This window comes from Peromyscus eremicus, chromosome 7 (genome assembly GCF_949786415.1).
Source record: "Peromyscus eremicus chromosome 7, PerEre_H2_v1, whole genome shotgun sequence".
Taxonomy (NCBI): domain Eukaryota; kingdom Metazoa; phylum Chordata; class Mammalia; order Rodentia; family Cricetidae; genus Peromyscus; species Peromyscus eremicus.
In genome coordinates this window covers 31,074,814-31,092,756 of record NC_081422.1, presented here as the reverse complement: position 1 = coordinate 31,092,756, position 17,943 = coordinate 31,074,814, and the positions used below count along the sequence as shown (strand labels likewise).

At 42.1% G+C, this 17,943-nt stretch overlaps 1 protein-coding gene across 1 annotated transcript in view; it reads right to left on the bottom strand.

The window, feature by feature from the left end:
* The window catches only part of Cdon (cell adhesion associated, oncogene regulated), a 92,807-nt gene that overhangs the window by 10,165 nt on the left and 64,699 nt on the right, over positions 1–17,943 (bottom strand). Inside the window, exons 15-18 of the mRNA XM_059267605.1 lie at positions 16,449–16,571; positions 12,735–12,956; positions 10,633–10,913; positions 7,990–8,069 (exon numbers count right to left, since the gene is read on the bottom strand). Coding sequence (XP_059123588.1) covers positions 7,990–8,069; positions 10,633–10,913; positions 12,735–12,956; positions 16,449–16,571 — 706 coding nt within the window. The remainder of the gene's footprint in view (positions 1–7,989; positions 8,070–10,632; positions 10,914–12,734; positions 12,957–16,448; positions 16,572–17,943) is intronic.

The following is a 17,943-nucleotide window of genomic DNA, read 5'->3' as shown; positions in this document are numbered from 1 at the left end:
CATCATGATAAACCACACCGATTTAAAATTTTCTAGTACATTGAATCTTAACTCAGAATCGGCAATTAACCACTTAGCTAACCGAATGTACGCAATTCCATCACCGTTCCGTTAGTGTACATCCAGATGTCTGTGTGTCAGCACAGACACAGCCTGGACTTGGGCTGAGCATGTGGAGATAGAAGCACATGGGCCATGGGCCATAGAGGGATATGACCTCTCTTCTGAATGTGACCAGGTGCGGCATGAGGAGGCGAGTCTGTCACTGACAATGCTCTCAGACATTTTCTAAAGCAATCGAAAACCACTGAGTAGCTGTGAATAGGTAAATTAAGAGATCAACTCTCCACGGAGTGAAAAAGAACAGAACATTCGCTGAGACTCTTAAAAGGCATTTTACAGTTCACACAACTCAGTAACTTTTACAGTCTGAGGCTTCATAACCTTCAAATTGTAGTGCTGCAGACTGTGGAGTTGATGTTTGTGCAAAGCTGTCTCCAGCCCCATGAAACTCATCTCTTAATTTTATCAACACCAAGTAAACAGAACTCTGAGCATCCCGTCCTATACAGTCTGGGTTATTCTGTAAGTACCCAGGTGGTTGAGGACTCGTCAGTTTACAAGACAACCTTTCACCTGTCTGTGGGTTTAGGAGAAAGAAAAATGACTATTGTAGGAATCACAGAAACAATGAAACTCTGCAATCAGCAATCTGAACAGCACAAATGGAATGAAAAAGAGAACTGAATAGTAGTCTAAGTTTGCATTTGGGAGACAAGGCGTGTTAGTAGTTGATTAAACATAATTTGGTTATGTCTGTAAAACTATACAGACAAATATTTTCTAAAGAAGTATTTCACTTCTGATTACATGGCTGGATATAATTTAGCATAATTATGACAGGCACTCTGATCAGACGCCAGGACAAGTTTTACATAAAGCCCCTTTCCCAAGGTTTTTGCAGTACTGGGGACTGAACCCTGGACCTCACGCATGCTAGGCAAGCATCCTACCACTAAGCCAGCCAGGCTCTCTCTCTTGATTATCCTTGAAGGCAAGGAGTAAGGACCCATGAATCCCTTGAATATTCAACATTTATTTTCACGCATGTGCTCTGAAGACTTCTGCAATAACATTTTGGTGACACTTTATTTTATATTTAGTTCATCTTGCTGTTTCACTGCTAGCTCTCTTATTGGCTGTTCTACTCCTTGACTGTGGGAGCAGATAAGTTACTATACAGCAGAACTCTGATGACCCCTCCCTCCAGGGCCGTGAAGGTCCTTCATTCTCACTGTCTACACTGTTGGATACTCTGATGACCATACCATCATGGTAGGATTTTCCTTTAGAAGTTAACTCATCACTTACTTTTACACAAAAGGTGACAATAAGTGCTGGGAGACAGTAAATGATGGAGTGAGTGTATGAACAGGGCGAACAGGCCCACAAACAGCTTATAATTTAAAGATCAAAAGCAATAGTCCATAATGACAGTCCCTCAGTCTCCATGTTAGAAGAGGTACATTTGGGGAGACAAACAACCTTTCCAAAAAAGAAGGTATTGAGCAGTTAGAGATGTATTAGCGGTTAAGAACATTGTTACTGTTTCATTTCCAGCATCCAATCAGATGGCTCACATCTGCCTATAACTCCAGCTCCAGGCAATCCAACACCCTCTTCTGGCTTCCAAAGAAACATGTGACACACACTCACAAAGACATATACACATGAATAAAACATAATAAAAGCAAATTAAAAAATTTATTTTATTTAAAATATATATATATGACTTTTTTTCTCCTCAAAGTGCACAGGTGACGGAAAGGCTGAATCTTGGACTTCTGTGCTTTCTTCTTTTGGTGTTATGGACAGTTATGAAGTTGCTAAGTGGTCAGAAATAGGAGAGGGATTGGGTTATAAAAAAATTTACCTGCTAAGAGGAAGAGTTTAAGTATGTCAGATAATTAACAACCACCTGGGTCCATCAGACCCTCCCCAGAGACTCCTACTATAACTTAATATCCCCGCTTCATCTCTGCATCTCATTTTCAACCGAGCACATCTGACATCAGTTGTGGAAAGCACCCCCAGACCGAGCACACACAGACATTAGGATTATCACTACACAGAAACTTGGCAGCCATCTGCAATATCTGATTTTCTAGGCATTATCCCCAGTGGCTTTCTTTCTCTTGATTATCAGCCATTCAGCCTGGACGTCTTTTTCTTTCCCCAGATGAATTATAGACATTTTTCCATGCTGATTTTTACTTCCTGCCCATTTCCAGTCTCTCAAGGACCCTTAAAGTTAATCTCTCACTCTTTCCTGATGGGACCTCTATTCACTCATCTGTGAATTTCATCAGTGTCTTCTCTACTCTCTCTTACAAATTATCAAGACGGATGGCAAATGGGCCCAATTTAACGTCCATTCCTTCCCATTAAACCAGCCAAGCAGCTAACAAACCACATTTGATTGCATATCCAGAACTGTACTGTTCTGTCTGAATTGAGGAGAAGAGGAAGGCAGAAAGAATTTGATTTATTTGATTACAATCTGTTTAACTCTTGAAATGCTGAACAGCACAATGGTTTCTCGATTATGTCTTCAGTGGAGGGGACATGAACAGCACAATGGTTTCTCAATTACATTCTCAATGGAGGGAAGTGGTTCCCTGGAAGGCTGCATTTAACAGGCCTCTCTCTACACAGTACTAAAATCCTGAAAAGGTTTAGAGTTAAGAGAACACAGAGGGCAGGCAGTCATCTACATGCCACAGAAGCCCTGGGACTTGAGTTTCCCCACAGCTGGCGAGGGTGCCTTCCCGCTTACTTGTTCCAGTTGTTGTTTGTCTGTTTGATACAGGGTCTCTCTATGTAGTCATGGCTGTCCTGGAACTCACTATGTTGACCATGTTAGCTTAAAACTCCTAGAGATCTTCCTGCCCCTGCCTCTGAGTGCTGGGATTAAAAGTGTGTCACCACACTCGATTTGTTCCCAATTTTTTATATATCAGTACTCCAGTTACGTCAATAGTGTGAACCCTGTTCCCCTGTGTTACTGCTAAAATGGAGGGAAGAGAAAAAGGATTCCCTAAGGGTTAGCAACAACTGTTTCTTAAAAGCCCGGCTCTAAGAAATGCATTTGGGTTTTAAACTTGAGAAGGCAAAGGAAAAGGAGGAGCAGGTTGCAGGGCAGGTGAGTCGCTGCACGGAGAGACTCCAAATGAGCCCTGCCTGGTTCTCAGGCATCTGTGGAACAGAAGAGAAATTTCCAGGCTAACCCCAGACGTCCTACAGCACACTGTTTGGCAAGGAGCTCTTGGTCAATTCTGTTTCCCAGGTAGATGACTGCACCTGGTGACAGGGACTCACCTTTTCCCCAGATCAACAAACTAGTGTCTGATATTTATAAATCACATCCACTCTGCCTCTCACTCGTTTCCCAAACTGGGCCTACAGTGTTCTTGACGACCACAGTTGTAGCTGGTGATGAGCTGCTTAAAATCTTTCACTAGCCTGCTGTGGCTTGGGATGACATAGTTTCATTAACCTTTTACCTCTGACCCTTTCTTTCAATAGTTTCCAGGAATATCAACCTTCCTTAAGTTATGTGGGGGCTGTGGGCATCCTGATTTAGAGATTCCACATAAGTAGTACCCTTTGCCTGGAAAGCTTCAAACCTAGCCTGTCCCTTTTCCCTCATTTTATAAATTCTCCATCGTTAACAAACTGCTGTCTGCTTAGGGAGACCTAATAGCTCTGACTCTTTCCTTTTAGAAGATCTAGTTCTACTACATATTCGTCTTTATGATGTCATTTTGAAAAACAGCAGACCATGAGCCCCATGTAGGCAGGGACGAGCCTGTTGGCTTGGTCCTGTATCCCCTACACCTCTGGCTCAGTGGGGACCTGCAGTGAATGCCTGCTGAGTGAACACGCCTTCTTTTTGCTTTCTCACTCTCTCTCTCTCCTCATTTCTGTTATTCTTCGAAGATACTACCAAGGTGGTGAGCAAAAAAAAAAAAAAAAAAGCAACGTCTTATAAAAAGAATGAGTAATTGAATTCCAAAATAAATGAAAGCAAATCAGCAGCTCAAGTAATGGGTTAAAATTAACCATCCAAGGCTATTGTCTCCTTCGAAGATATAAAACGGCAACTATAGGTGCGGTGTGGCAAACTTTGAAACAGATGTTACATCTGTACTGCAGTCTCAGTATCTTCACCCACACAACAGTATCCCCGCCTGTCTCCCTGGATCGGCAACAACCGGTACTAGAACCTGAGACACCTGAAACCAAATTCATCACTTTTCCTCAATGTACCGCTTTATTAGGTTGCTTATTTCCATGTCCACCACCTGGCAATTACCAGCCATGTCAATCACATTTGATAAGGTCTACATATTTGGAATCTTCTTTTTTAAAAAAAAAATTAATTAAAAAAAGCCATTTGCTTGTTTAGTTGGTGTGGTCTGTGCACATGGAACATGGCACACGGGTGGAGGTCAGAGGACAACATGTGGGAATCCATTCTCTTCTTCCATCAAGTGGGTCCTCGTTACCGAACTCAGGCAGTCAGGCCTGGCAGCAAGCACCTTAGCTAGGGAAGCCATCTCACCAGCTCTAATTTAAATTTTTTGGACTCCTATCAGACAACGGATGATGACAACTCTCGAGTTGCATTCCTTACTTCCTCATTGCTGGAATGAAGGCTAAGTTTGCTTACAACAATGTGTCACAGTCTCCCCCTCGCCAACACAACCTGTGCATGCTACTGTGTGTCAGGCAGAAACATGTCCCCGAACACACCACAGTCCTCAAAAGGCTTCATATGAATTAAGATACAACTTGCACTGTGTTTCTCAACATTGAACACATGCCTCCTTCTGTACTTTATAGAATCAAAGGTTTGCTTCTGCTCTTTAAACGTAAGACTAAGATGTGAAATGTACTGCTGCTGCTACTACTGAGTGTGTGTGTAGGTGGGTGGGGGTGTTTCCCTAAATAAGTGGGTTTTCATGCAGGAAGAACATTTAAGCCAGGGAGAAACACAGCTGAAGAGAATTCACCTGGTCCAGACAGGAGTGAAACAAATTTGAAATGCAGAAAGCTATTAACCTCAAAATTAAGAGAAATAGAATTATAATTCATAATAAAACCACCTAATTCTACACAGATGTGCATGTAATGGCCAAATTGAAGTTGGCAGAGGTCATTTAAATTCTTTTAAAGAAATGTGATCTAAACTGGGCAGTGGTGGTGCATGCCTTTAATCCCAGCACTTGGGAGGCAGAGGCAGGTGGAACTCTATGAGTTCGAGGCCAGCCTGGTCTACAAAGTGAGTTCCAGGAAAGCCAAGACTACACAGAGAAAACCTGTCTCAAAAAAAAAAAAAAAAAAAAAAAAAAAAGAAAGGCAGGAGGCAGGGAGGAAGGAAGAAAGGAAGGAAGAAGGGAGGGAGGGAGATCTATTTTAGGCACAAGATGGAATCTCATCATCAAGACATTTTATTAAATTCTATATGGTACTGTGTTCAGATCTACTACTTAGAACAAAGCTTCACTTTTCAGGTAAGGGTGCCAACTTTGATACTATGTAAATTTCCCAAGATCACAAATTTAAGCAGCGGCAAAGCACAGGACTGCTTATTCTTAGACCAAAGATCCCCTCATTACAGCACTCTAATAGTCACGACCTGCGACGACCACAAGAACCACATAAGGACAACACAAGGCATAAACCTCTCATTACCGCCTGTTAAATTAACCCACCTGCTTACTGCCAAGAGCGTGAGCAAGCTTCATGAACTTCCTCCTCCTCCTCCGTAGTTTTCGGAGATATAGTCTTGCTCTGCAGCCCAAGCTGACCACCTCAGCCTCTCAAGGGCTGGGGTTACTGGCAAGAGCTACCACACTTAGATCGACTACAAGTTCTTTTCCATGTTTTCTTAACAAACTGTGCTGCTATCCTGTGACAAACTCTGAACAAAAATGTGGCTTTGATATACGCACATTTTTAAAACGAGTGTCACAGAATTGAAATATGTAACTCTTACTACACAAACTAGGCAGACAGCTCTTGCTAATATGTAAGCATTTACAAGTTAAGTAAGTAACTAAAAGTAGCAATGATTTATTATCTGTTCTGAGAATTGCTAAAACAATGTACTGTTTGTTTTCTGAGATGGGTCTCACTATGTAGTTCAGGCTTGCTTTCATTCCAACGCAAACCCAGCTTGCCTGCCTTGAAAGGATGCACTTTTGAATGTATGGCTAGCTAGGTCTTTCTGGTGTCACCGACTCCCAGGGGTAATGCTTAACCTTTTACTTCATTTAAATGCAACAAATCGAACCCTTTTCGATAATGCACGATCCAAACTTCAGGCTACACTTCAGCTATCTAATGTTCTAAGCTTTCTAGTTGTAGAATTTCAGAGGTGGGATGGATTTTTAGGTATGTAATTTAATACTATCATTATGGAAAAGAACTAAGATTTCTGATGCAACTTCAATAATCCTTTGGAATTGATATATACAGAAGTATAAGAAAGAACTAGGAGCCTCCACCCCCATGTCAGGCTAACCTTGAACCTACAATTCTTCTGCCTCATCCTCCCAAGTAGCTGCGATTAAAGGCTTGTACTATCAGGCACAGCTAAAATTCAAGACTCTTAACAAACTGTCTGTTAGTTCCTTACAATTAATATTTAATATATTAGTAATTAATATATACAGAAATAGTATGAAAGCTTTCTTATATTAAATGTGTCAAAGTTGGTGAGTTTTTGTTTGCTTGTGTTTGAGACAGGGTCTTACTATATAGCCCAGGCTGGTCTTAAACTTGTAATATTCCCAAATTTGGGGATTACAGGTTACTGAGATTAAAGAGATGTGCCACCATGTCTGTTTCCTGTGTGTCAAGACTAAAAATATACATAGTATTCTACATAATTTTCTTATTTGAACTTTTGTATATGTCACTTTTACAACTGAACATGTAAATTTAAAAAGCAAGGTTTGGGCTGGAGAGATAGCCATCAATCCTGGTCTAGGGGTCTGTGTCTGTAACCCCAGTGCTGGGAAGGCACAGAGGGCACATCCTTGGGGCTCGTGAGCCAGCACAGACTACTGGATGTGCTCCAGGCCAATTGAGAGGTCTGGTCTCCAAAAACAAGGTAGACCTAAGGAATGACAGCTGATGTCGTCCTTTACACACACACACACACACACACACACACACACACACACACACACACGTGTACCCATACTCATGTACACACACACACACACACACACACACACACACACACACACACACGTACCCATACTCATGTACACACACACATACACACACATTCAGGCATGCATATGCAAATTTTTTTTTGGTTTTTGTTTTGTTTTGAGACAGGGTCTCTCATGTATCCTGGCTGGCCTGGAACTCGCTGTGTAGACCAGGCTAGCCTCAAACTCACAGACATCACCTGCTTCTGCCTGCTGAGTACTGGGACTAAAGGCATGCACCACCACAGTCCAAGTAAAATTCATCTTCTTATGTATCTTAAGATTTTAAGAATTAAAGAAAAAAAGAGAAGAGAAAAGAAACACTGCACGATCTAATAGGAAAATTCCAGCAATATTATTATGGAAAACTACCCTACAGAAAAGAGATGCTTTTGTTTCCTGCTTACACATGACCCACTGTGTTTATCCTCATCCCAACACAACATGCAAGTAAGAAATGGCACTGTATATAGAGAGGAACCTTACCCTTCAGCAACACTCTGTTAAGAAACAAAGCCTTTAGTATTGTCACTACACGTCTAAAGAAACTGAGGCACAGAAAGGTAAAAATTACAAAGCTGAGGGAAAAAATTAACAGCCTTCAACCGAGGGTGGTGGAGTTTTGTGTTAAGTTTAGGAAAACAAGGAGGCGGTGTAGAATGTGTTGGCCACGGCAAATGTGGCTGGGCACACGCTAACATACCTATTGTTGTTCCGGCAGTTCCGACAGTTAACGCATTCCAGCGGGTCAATCTGAGGGACTGCTGTGTACATTCCTCCGCCCTGGTCAGGACAACATTCAAGGAAAAAGAAAAGAAGTTGAAGGGGCCAGAGACCATTTGCTAAATAATCACAAATGCATATCAATAACAAATGGGTGTGTGGTACATTTTCACATACTGCCTGAGCAATGCAATGCTTGCTACTTATTCACAAGTGTGCCCAGCTCAGTGTTACACTAGACCCCTAAGGCTGGACTGCCACATTCTTCCAGACACTTCTGTACTGGAAAAAGGCAAATAAACGGAGGGAGGTTAGTCACTTCCTTTTAGTATTTCAAATTTATGCCTTAAAATATATTATACATCATAAGCGCCTACTCATGTTTTCTTTTCTAGCAGTCATGGAAAAAGCTTATGGGATACCAGTTAGAGAGACAGGGTGTAAAGTTTGTTTGAATGACGTCACAAGATCAACCCATCTTCATTTTCCTGTAATTATTTCGAATTGGTCCGTTCACTTGACTGCACAGTTTTAAAACGTCATATTTTTCCAGATGGAGCGAACTCTTGGCCAGCCATGACTTGGAGGGAATATTAATATTTTGATGTTGCTTTTGGCGGAAACTGCTCAGCAATTAAGGAAAATGCCCAGATTAACACATACCTCATTGTAAAACGTTCACTTGACATACATCAGAATGGCAAACAGAAAGTTAAAGATTGGCCTTAGAACCAGAGTTCTGCTTTCTGGAGAAAAACAGCAGAGCTGGATTTGAAGGTGGGGAGGGTTGTCACAGAGCACCCAAACCTCAAGCAGGCCTTCGAGGTTAGAAAAGGTTCAGGCAACTGCTTTTGCTAGAACTCTTTCCATTTTGTTAATCTTATAACAACAGCCAAGCAAATCAAGACTAGAAATTTTTCTCGGTAACCCTGATCCACCTAACAACAGGAATGATTGGGAAAACAGAGGAAGAACATCCCTAGACTACATTCAGTCCATGTGGGCGAACTCCAGAAGTTCAGAAGAATGATGTCGTTGATGAGAACTGCAAATCAGTGATTTTCAGGATCACTAATAAGATTTTAATTTCTTTATGCCATTCCTTTCAGAAGAGTAAAAAGATGAAAAGTTTAGAATCGCACTGACCACCCCTAAAACTGTGCACCTAAGAGGGCAGATATCATTTAAATGACAAGTCGGTTCTGAAAACCCAGAGTGCCGAGTTGGAAGCATCGGCCATGGGGTTCCTTCTTACAGAAACAGCCTATGCTGTTCCGAGCAGAATGCTTTCTCTGTCAGCTTTCTCCACTTCTGGGCTGAGGCGAGGAGCGAACTGGGAATGTGACAGGCCATGACTTGCTCCACAGAATAATGGAATCATTATCTTTTGGTGATGATACACTTTGAAGAATGTACAAAAACTCAGTCACACAAAAGCCATAGGGTTTTTTTTTTTAGCTTTATGATAAATATGGACCTTATAGTTTTTGTTTTGCAAATCTAATATTTCAATATCTTTACTAAATTGAAGATGAAAAAAGAAAACTAACTTTTCCAGATTGTAGCAAATGTCTTTGTAATCAGAAGAACAGTAAAAACTAAACGAACGTTTAATTTGATCAACTGAACAAATTATCTGATTAAAAGGTAATATAGATGCCCAGCCAGAAATATAATAAATCAGACTCGCTCAGACAAGAACTTTAAGCAATATTATCGAAACTGTGTTAGTCATTCTAGCCCCGTCACAAAAACCAAAACTGTGTTATCTGCCTCAGAAATAAGGAAGTGCCAAGGGTTTGCAACTGAACTCCTGTGGCTGAAAAATGCTAAGATTCTAAAATCCAAAAGGTTTATATGCTACAGGGTTTAAAAAAAAATACTGGGCAACACAAATTCCTGATGTGTCAGGGGTGATAACCTGGCAGCCCGTGTACATCTTTTACATGGTCGTCATGAAGCTGGGGTGTTGCTCATGAAGCGGGGGTGTTGCTCGTCGGCAGAACACTTGCCTGCTCTAGGAGAAGCCCCAGGTTCCACCTCCAGCATAGAAGGAAAAAAATCTGAGTAAAGCCTAGCATCTGGTGATTTTTACCTATATTTACTCATGTATCAAAAGGTCAAAGTTTAGCAACACCAGGTCCTGCACTGTGCATGGCCACAGCTTGTGCAGAACTGGAATTGCTTCTTCAGTGGGGAGCAGCTGCCACCACCTCTTTCACTGGGGCATCCCGATGTGCCGCAGAACGTTCCTCCATTTGCCAGACTTAACAGCATTTGAGTTCTCAGACTCAGCTCCAAGTAAATCAAATGCGAACCATCTGGCCTGGTCTTTGCTCAGCGGTATTTCCATTTTGTCTCAAGAATAACTTTCAATGTGTTCTTTCCTGCATTTCATTTGGTGCTAAATAATTTAAAGCTAGATCAAGCTGACAAATCCAGCTATTACTGGTGACAGAAAACTGATGAAGACTCCTCTGGATCTGGAGCTGCTGGCGACACACGCCATGCCCACATCCACGACTTACGAGGTGCCTATAGTGTAAAGAGTCAAGTGATCACCAGTCCTTGCACCCAGCCACGGAGGCCTAGAGACGCTATCATTTGTAATGAGGGCTCTTACATTCACTAGATGGTGAGGATGCTCAAACTCCACACGTGTCCTGGTTAGCGAGTTTGTGTGTGCAGAATAAAGCCCTCCGTTTATGCTTCCATTCAGGATCCCATTGACTCCATTGGGGCCTTTGTGGTGGAGATGAGAACAGCCGTTGCTGAGGCTGCCTTTGCTGAGGAAGCCTCCGTGAACACTCCCATTGATCCGGGCTGTTCCTGAGAGAGTGGTATACTCCACCATCTGCCCATTAATCTCTGACCCTTGATAGAGATATCCTGGAGGATCATATTCTGTTGAAAGGAAAAAACAAGCCCAGAAGGAAAAGCAAAATCAGAGACTGAAGGAAAAAAAATCTTCCTGCTGAGAAATTTTATTAATGAAATCACTAAGATACTAGCAACAAGACTAAAATAAAACATGCTAAACTGTTCTCACAAAGCTTTGGTAAAGTTGCTGCTGTTACTTCTTCAGAGTGAAGAGTAGCCTGGAACATTGCGTTAACTCAGACTCTGTTAATAGAAGGAAAAATTTATCAGGGAGAAATTGCTCCCCAGGGATAATGTGCAAAAGGAAACCATCCAAGTGATGGCAACAGTTAAGCAGACGCGCTTAGACTCCCACACCCTTCAGAGAGCCACAAACAATGGTCAGAATACTGAGAAAAAACCCTTTAAACAGCAATAAGCAGCACTTTTAGGTAAAAAAGATGATGACATGTGTCCATTGGCTGGCTATTCAATAGCTCCTCCCATCACTGTGCATGCCGAGGTGTGAGGTACCAAAGGCAAAAAGGTGATCTATTCCTTATATTAAAAGCACTTGAGCAAATTCTGATTTCCAGAGGCACATCTGCCGGATACACTTAGAAAGAATCCTAGCATTGAAACTCTACCCATCTGGTGCCAGGTTCTTGCCAAGTGCTCTCCAGGTTTCTCCTGGTCCTGTGCTTTCCCCACAGGAACATAGACTCCTGTACTAGCTTATCTGTGCTCCTTCAGAGCAGGCCATGATATCAGTTGATCGACATTGTTTAGCAAAGTGGCTGACGGGCAGAAGACAATGAGTTTCTTCTGGTGGCATAAATGGCTGAATAAACACTCCCATGATAATTTTCCATTTTGTAAAAATGTTATCATCACAAAGGAAAATGGCTTCTTATCAGATCAATCTTTCTCAGATAACCAGAACAATGCTTTACTATTCAACACACACATACAGTTTAAAGTAAAGTGTTAGAACCATTTAGAATAAGGCCCAATCAAATGTTCACAAGCTTGGCAGCCTGACATCAGCAATCCAGTCTGCCTCTTTTGGAAGGCAATGTCCAATCAAAATAGATGATTTTTTTTTTCATGAGTTACTAACTTAAAAGGGGATCATGTGACAATGGTCCCTGGAAGTACTTATCGCTATGGGTTTCCTCTTGCTTTTCTTTTATTTCCTTATTCTTGGACCAAACATCTTCTCTTCACCAATGGCTGACAAACCTGCTTGATTTGGTTTTAGTGTTTCAAATGGTTGGGGACAAGAGAGGAAGGCTATTGGTATTGAAACAGTACCAGCATCAACCTTAGAATCACACCTCTTCCTTGATGTATTTGGGAGTTTGGGAGTGGGAAGTTTGCCACTTCAGCGTTGTCTGGGTACAGCAGTTAGAGGCAGGACCATGTCATCCCTGCTCATGACACCTACTGACAGTAACTTAAAGGCTTCCCTACCTTCCTTTCCATCAAGCCATTTCCTGTTGACTAGCCTTGCAGCAGCATGGAGACGTTCCTACAGTGATTCCAGAACTGATGATCCACGCACTCATCCTCTTTGGTGGTCCAACAAAGCCAGGCCTTCCCAGCACCAAGACAGTTATTTACTCAGAGACCTGCTTAGCTTTGGCTTTGGTGTTTATTTCTATTGGGCAATTTAATTTGATGCTCCACTTACTTTGGCTGGCAGCATGAATGGTTCTAAAGCCACCCCCTCTGAGTGGAGAGTATCTAACGGCTTTCGTTCCATGGCGCAAACACACGAAAGTGTTAGGAATCAATATTTATTCTGACAATATTTTTTCTACCCATCTTTAGAAAAATACAAGGAAATATTTCTAAATGACTCACTCTGTATGGTGTTCTGTTGGCGACTCTTCCACAAACACAGCGCAATGAAAACCATAAGAATGAGGACCATAACGCCAAGCACACAGCCAACGATGAGGTACAACATGTCACTGCTCCTGGCAGGGCTGGACGCAGGCCCCACGTTCCCTCCATTTCCTGAAGAACTGGGAGGGGTACTCAAGTCTTTCATGGGATACTCTGAAGCGCCAGGAACACGTTTCACTGGATGAAATATTTAAAAAAAAAATTAAGTCAGAGTGAATACAGAGTTTATGAAATGGACTCTCCGAAGGAGGTCTGGCTAGGAATGCCAGCTGGTCTGTTTACACTCCTTACAGAGACGATATGACCACCAATGAGTCACAAAGAGAGATCCAAAATTTGAATTCTGATCTGCCAGAGTTGTAGTCCACAAATTTTTGAGCAATTCTAAGAGCCAAGAAACATACAAATTGGTTTGACCCAAACAGCGGTCTGATGATCTGCTGAACTGTGCTAACAGAAGACTCCCTGGGTTGAAATAAAATACTTCAACTTATGGACAGAAAACAAAAACAAAAACAAAAAACACAGAAAAGAAAACTCATTCTGTGTGATGTACTTTCCTCTGAATAAGACTTGGAGCTGGTGTTTTACTCTTGTACCATGTAAAACAGGAACATTAGACGATTAACTGCAACTACTATAGCAACTACATATACTCCCAAAAAACCTCATGCATCCTTTAAGCATCCCCAACGAGGCCTCCTAGAGTCCATGTAAACACGGTCCTCTTACCTACTTGATGAGGATTCTGGGCAGCTGTGATCACAAACACTATTTAACAGGTGTGATACAAACCCCACTCTCGCCATCTGCAAGTCACATATTCTAATGGCTCTACATGTCATCGAAAAGTCCCGTTCTGCCATCAGCAGAGCACAGTGGCTGACAGCCCATTCTCTGGAGCTAGGATCCCTAGGTTTAAACTCAGACCTGCTTGTATCACTTTCACCTCCACGAACCTGCTCTGTGTTCAGAAAATGGATTCAAAAAAGAGCTCCGTCTTAGGCTGTAACAAAAAGTGCTATGGTCTGAATTTGGCTGTCTCCCAACTCATGTAGACATTTAACCACCATGATAACAGCATTAAAAAGTGAAATTAGTGATTAGGTAGTAAGGACCTTACCCCCCACCAATGGATCAACGTCATCATTACAAGAGTGGGTTGGTCCTAAGAAAATGGGTATGAATATGGATCCTTTTGGTCTGGTCTCATTCACTTGCTCTTCTACTGCGCTACGACACAGTACTGGAGACCCCTGCCAAACTGTCAGCACTATGCTCTGACTGCCCAGCCTCCAGTCAATAAACGTCCACTGGCTGTAAACTGCAGCTGCTAATGAGGGGCGCTATTCTGAACACAGCCACATGACTATAAAACACATTATGATGTCTCAGTCCCTTCCTTCTTTGCAGTTCTGGGAACGGAACACACCACTTGGGACATGTTAAGCAGGTTGCTTCCCTCTGAGCTACAACCCTATGCCAGTATTGTTTCACCTTGTGCCTGGTATATATATATACACATATATATAATTTTGTATATATACATATATAATTTTGTGTGTATATACATATATATATAATTTTGTGTATATATATATATAATTTTGTGTGTGTGTGTGTGTGTGTATATATATATATATATATATATATATATATATATATATATATATGCGTTCAGATGCCCTTAGAAGCCGGAACAGCACTGGGTCCTCTGGAGCTAGAGTTATGCAAGTGTGACCCACCCAACATGGGTGCTGGGGACCAACTGCTGTGCTCTCCAGCCCTGTCGGGCAAGATTCTTAACGTCTCGGGTAAAGAGATGACATACTTCATTTGGTTATTCTGAGTATCACAGCACTCTAGAAACAAGCAAGAAGTCCTCCTGAATGTATCACAATGCCTGCTTCAGGGAGGTACTCAGATATATGGGAACCAAATGAAATTCCAGATTAGGTCCACGTGGACAGATGGTTAATGTGGATTTAATGGGAGAGGTTTTCAGCAGAAAGACACAAGATTGAGAATTTATAAGAGGAAACCTGAGCCTGGCTTTGCAATTCAAGCTTGAGTCTCTGTTTCGTTTTTTATTCATTTCCTTAACATCGAATAAAAACAATTACAGCAGACACTCAGGGCTAGCCTGAGTATTCAGAAACTTCCTTCTTCCATGCTACCTAAGCCTTCTTTAAAAAGGTCCTTTTAAAGGACTAGGGATAGAGCAGAACGCAAAGCCCTGGGTTTGAGCCCAACACCACATAAACCGAATATGATGTTGTACACGTATTATCTCAACATTCAGGAAGAAGGGCCAGAAGTTCAAGGATACATAGGGAGTGCAAGGCTAGTCTGGGATATATGAGACCCTACGTAAAATAATGATGATGATGATGATGATGATGATGATGATAAACTTTTTAATAATTATTATCTTTTAAAAATAGGCATTACCAGATCTCAGCATGCCTACATGACTACATGTAAAGCCAGATCCCTGGCTGGCTATGAGCAGCGCTGCACTCAGGGCCCCACGGACACCCAGGAGAAGGCAGAGAGAAAGGAGAAGATACAGAACTTCCTAAATGAGCTCAGAGCTGGTTCCCTACTTCTCACTAAGCAATGGGACAACAGAGATCCCCAGCAGAGACTTTTGTGTTACAGACCATTGAGAAAAGTCCTAGAGAGGTATAAGGACTTTCACTTCTGCTTTATGAACATCTAGATTTACCGTTTCTTCTATTCCCATGTGGTGTCTCCTCCTTTTACAGATCCTTTTATAGTCATTCTCTGTGTGTCAGCAGAGTTGAGAATGACAATTTAAAATCCATGACTGCTATTTTAAACTTAATATAACACATAGTTAAGCATGTAGCTAGTACAAGTATCTGTCCTTCAAGAAACTACTTTAAGCAGATTGCTGTGGCTTGAGTGTCCCTAGTCTTGGTCCCCAGTGTGGCCATGTTAAGAGGTAGTGGGACCTAAAAGAGGAGGAGCCTAGAGGGGAGTCCCTGGGGACCTGACTCAGAAGGGACTGCTTGAGTTCTTGTGAGGTCCTAGTTAGTTCTCATGAGGGAGCTGTTATAAAAGAACAGGTCTGGCCCCTGTCTGGCCTCCCTGGCTTCCTGGCTCGCCAGCTGATCAGTCCCTCTTGTGTGCGCTCCTATCATTGTGATGCCACCTGTCACAGGTCCTCACAGAGCTAAACTGACACTAGCTAGCATCATGCCCTTGACCTCAAGAGCTGTGAGCTAAACAACCCTCCTCTTTCCTTATAAAGTTCCCAGCCTCAGATGTTGCCTTTTCCTAACTGTAGCACAGGTGTCATACTTTTCCTTAATCTTCTATAGCTCTAATGATATTTCAATTTTCATAGCAAGTGGCTAGCAAATATTTCTACTCTCTTTGTGGAGAATAAGAAAAAAGAAGTGATTTATGTATGGTCACATGGAAAGTAATGGACACCACTAATGCTTATGTAGACAATACTTTAGATAAGTGCTGTAGCCAGCACAAGGTATTTCTATGGGGCAGTCTAAATGCATGCATCCAAAAACTCATCCAAGGCAGAAATCTCCACACAGAAACATACCAATAATTCCAAGATATGACCTAGTGTTTGGGATTCTAACAATGGCCAGGGAGGAACCCAGACCTCCACACCTCTCCTACCTTTGGTCTCGCAGATCATCACGTTGCTGAACTCACTCTCTCCACCTTCATTAAAGCACTGCATCTTAATGTCATAGGAGGTTTCCGGCTGCAGGTGACCAATTGTGTGCCACTGCTTTGAACCTAGAGAAGAGATATGAGAGGCATGCTGTAGACACCACCCAGCCTTGATGACACCAATGTGCTTAGTCAGTGTTTTCAGGATGAGATTTATCAGTACCCCTCACCATTTTGTACAGCCTACGAGATAAAAATCTCCTCCATGTAAGTATCTTTTACTGCATCATGGATGAACAGCATTTCTACTAAGTGCAATGGAAAACAGGTAAAGAGATAAACTCCATTAAAGGGCAGCTGGTGTGTGGGTAGCAATACTGACTTTTATTAAAAATAAGTGACAAGTCTTTAATAAATATACATGCATAGGGAAATAACATCTCGAATCCGCATTTTAGCCCAGCAAGTCTGGCCACTATGCCCACCCACTAAAAAGCCATAGTGCAAACGAGATCGCAAACAGTGCATGCATGACCCTGAGGGGACCAGTTGCAGGAAGGGCTTTCACAGCACTCTCGTCCACTGCCATGGACATACCACCAACGGCCGAGGATCCACAGAAGGCAAACTGCTGTGGGGGCACTGAGCCGCTGTGCCCGAGGCCGCTGTCCTTTGGAGTCAGTCTGAGAACTGCACAAGTGTCTCCACATTAGGATTCTGTTATCTGTGGCATGCAGCCAACGTTTCATTTAGAAACACTCTCAAACTGAGCACTCCAGCGTAAATCACCCCCCGTTTTCACTTTCATGGATCTGTGACAAACTTTCATAAACAGGGACACTTTTGCCAGATTTAATTAACTCTTCAAGTACTCTTAATCCTGTTTAGAAATTGACTCTTCAAACTGTTCCCAGTGTTTCCTAGAAATCCAAGCATATACCACCAACTGATTCAAGAATTAATTAAAGTGATAGAAAAAACAAAAAACCCACACCACAGGCATAAGTCAAATCTGCTTGGCTGACAGGACCAGTATCACAGGCTCCTTTCTAATTCAACACAGACAAAAAGACTTCAGCCCCTTTCCAAGTCACCAGCACAAAACCCCTCATTCACACAGACGTGCATTTTACAGGAGAGAAAATTCGCTTGTCTAAGATCAAATGTCTCTGAGAGGTCTAGGAGTGGGTTCTAGAATTCTCTTGGACTTGTAAAGAGACTCCATCCCGCCTCTGAAAATTTTTTTAAACAAGGAACTGGTTGAAGCTGGAATGGGCCTATTTCTAAAATGCAAAAGATTCCCCACAAGACTATTGCTCACTCTAGCTTTTGGGCTTCCCTGGTCCTATACCCATCTATTACGTCTCTGCTACACCCAGGGTACTCCCTTCAGAGAACTAGTAATGGGGTTAAGCTTCTGACTGGTTTTTAGGAGAAAAACGGTTACAATATAGACCTTCTTAGATTTGTATTTCACTGTTGTGTCCGATCTTTCCAA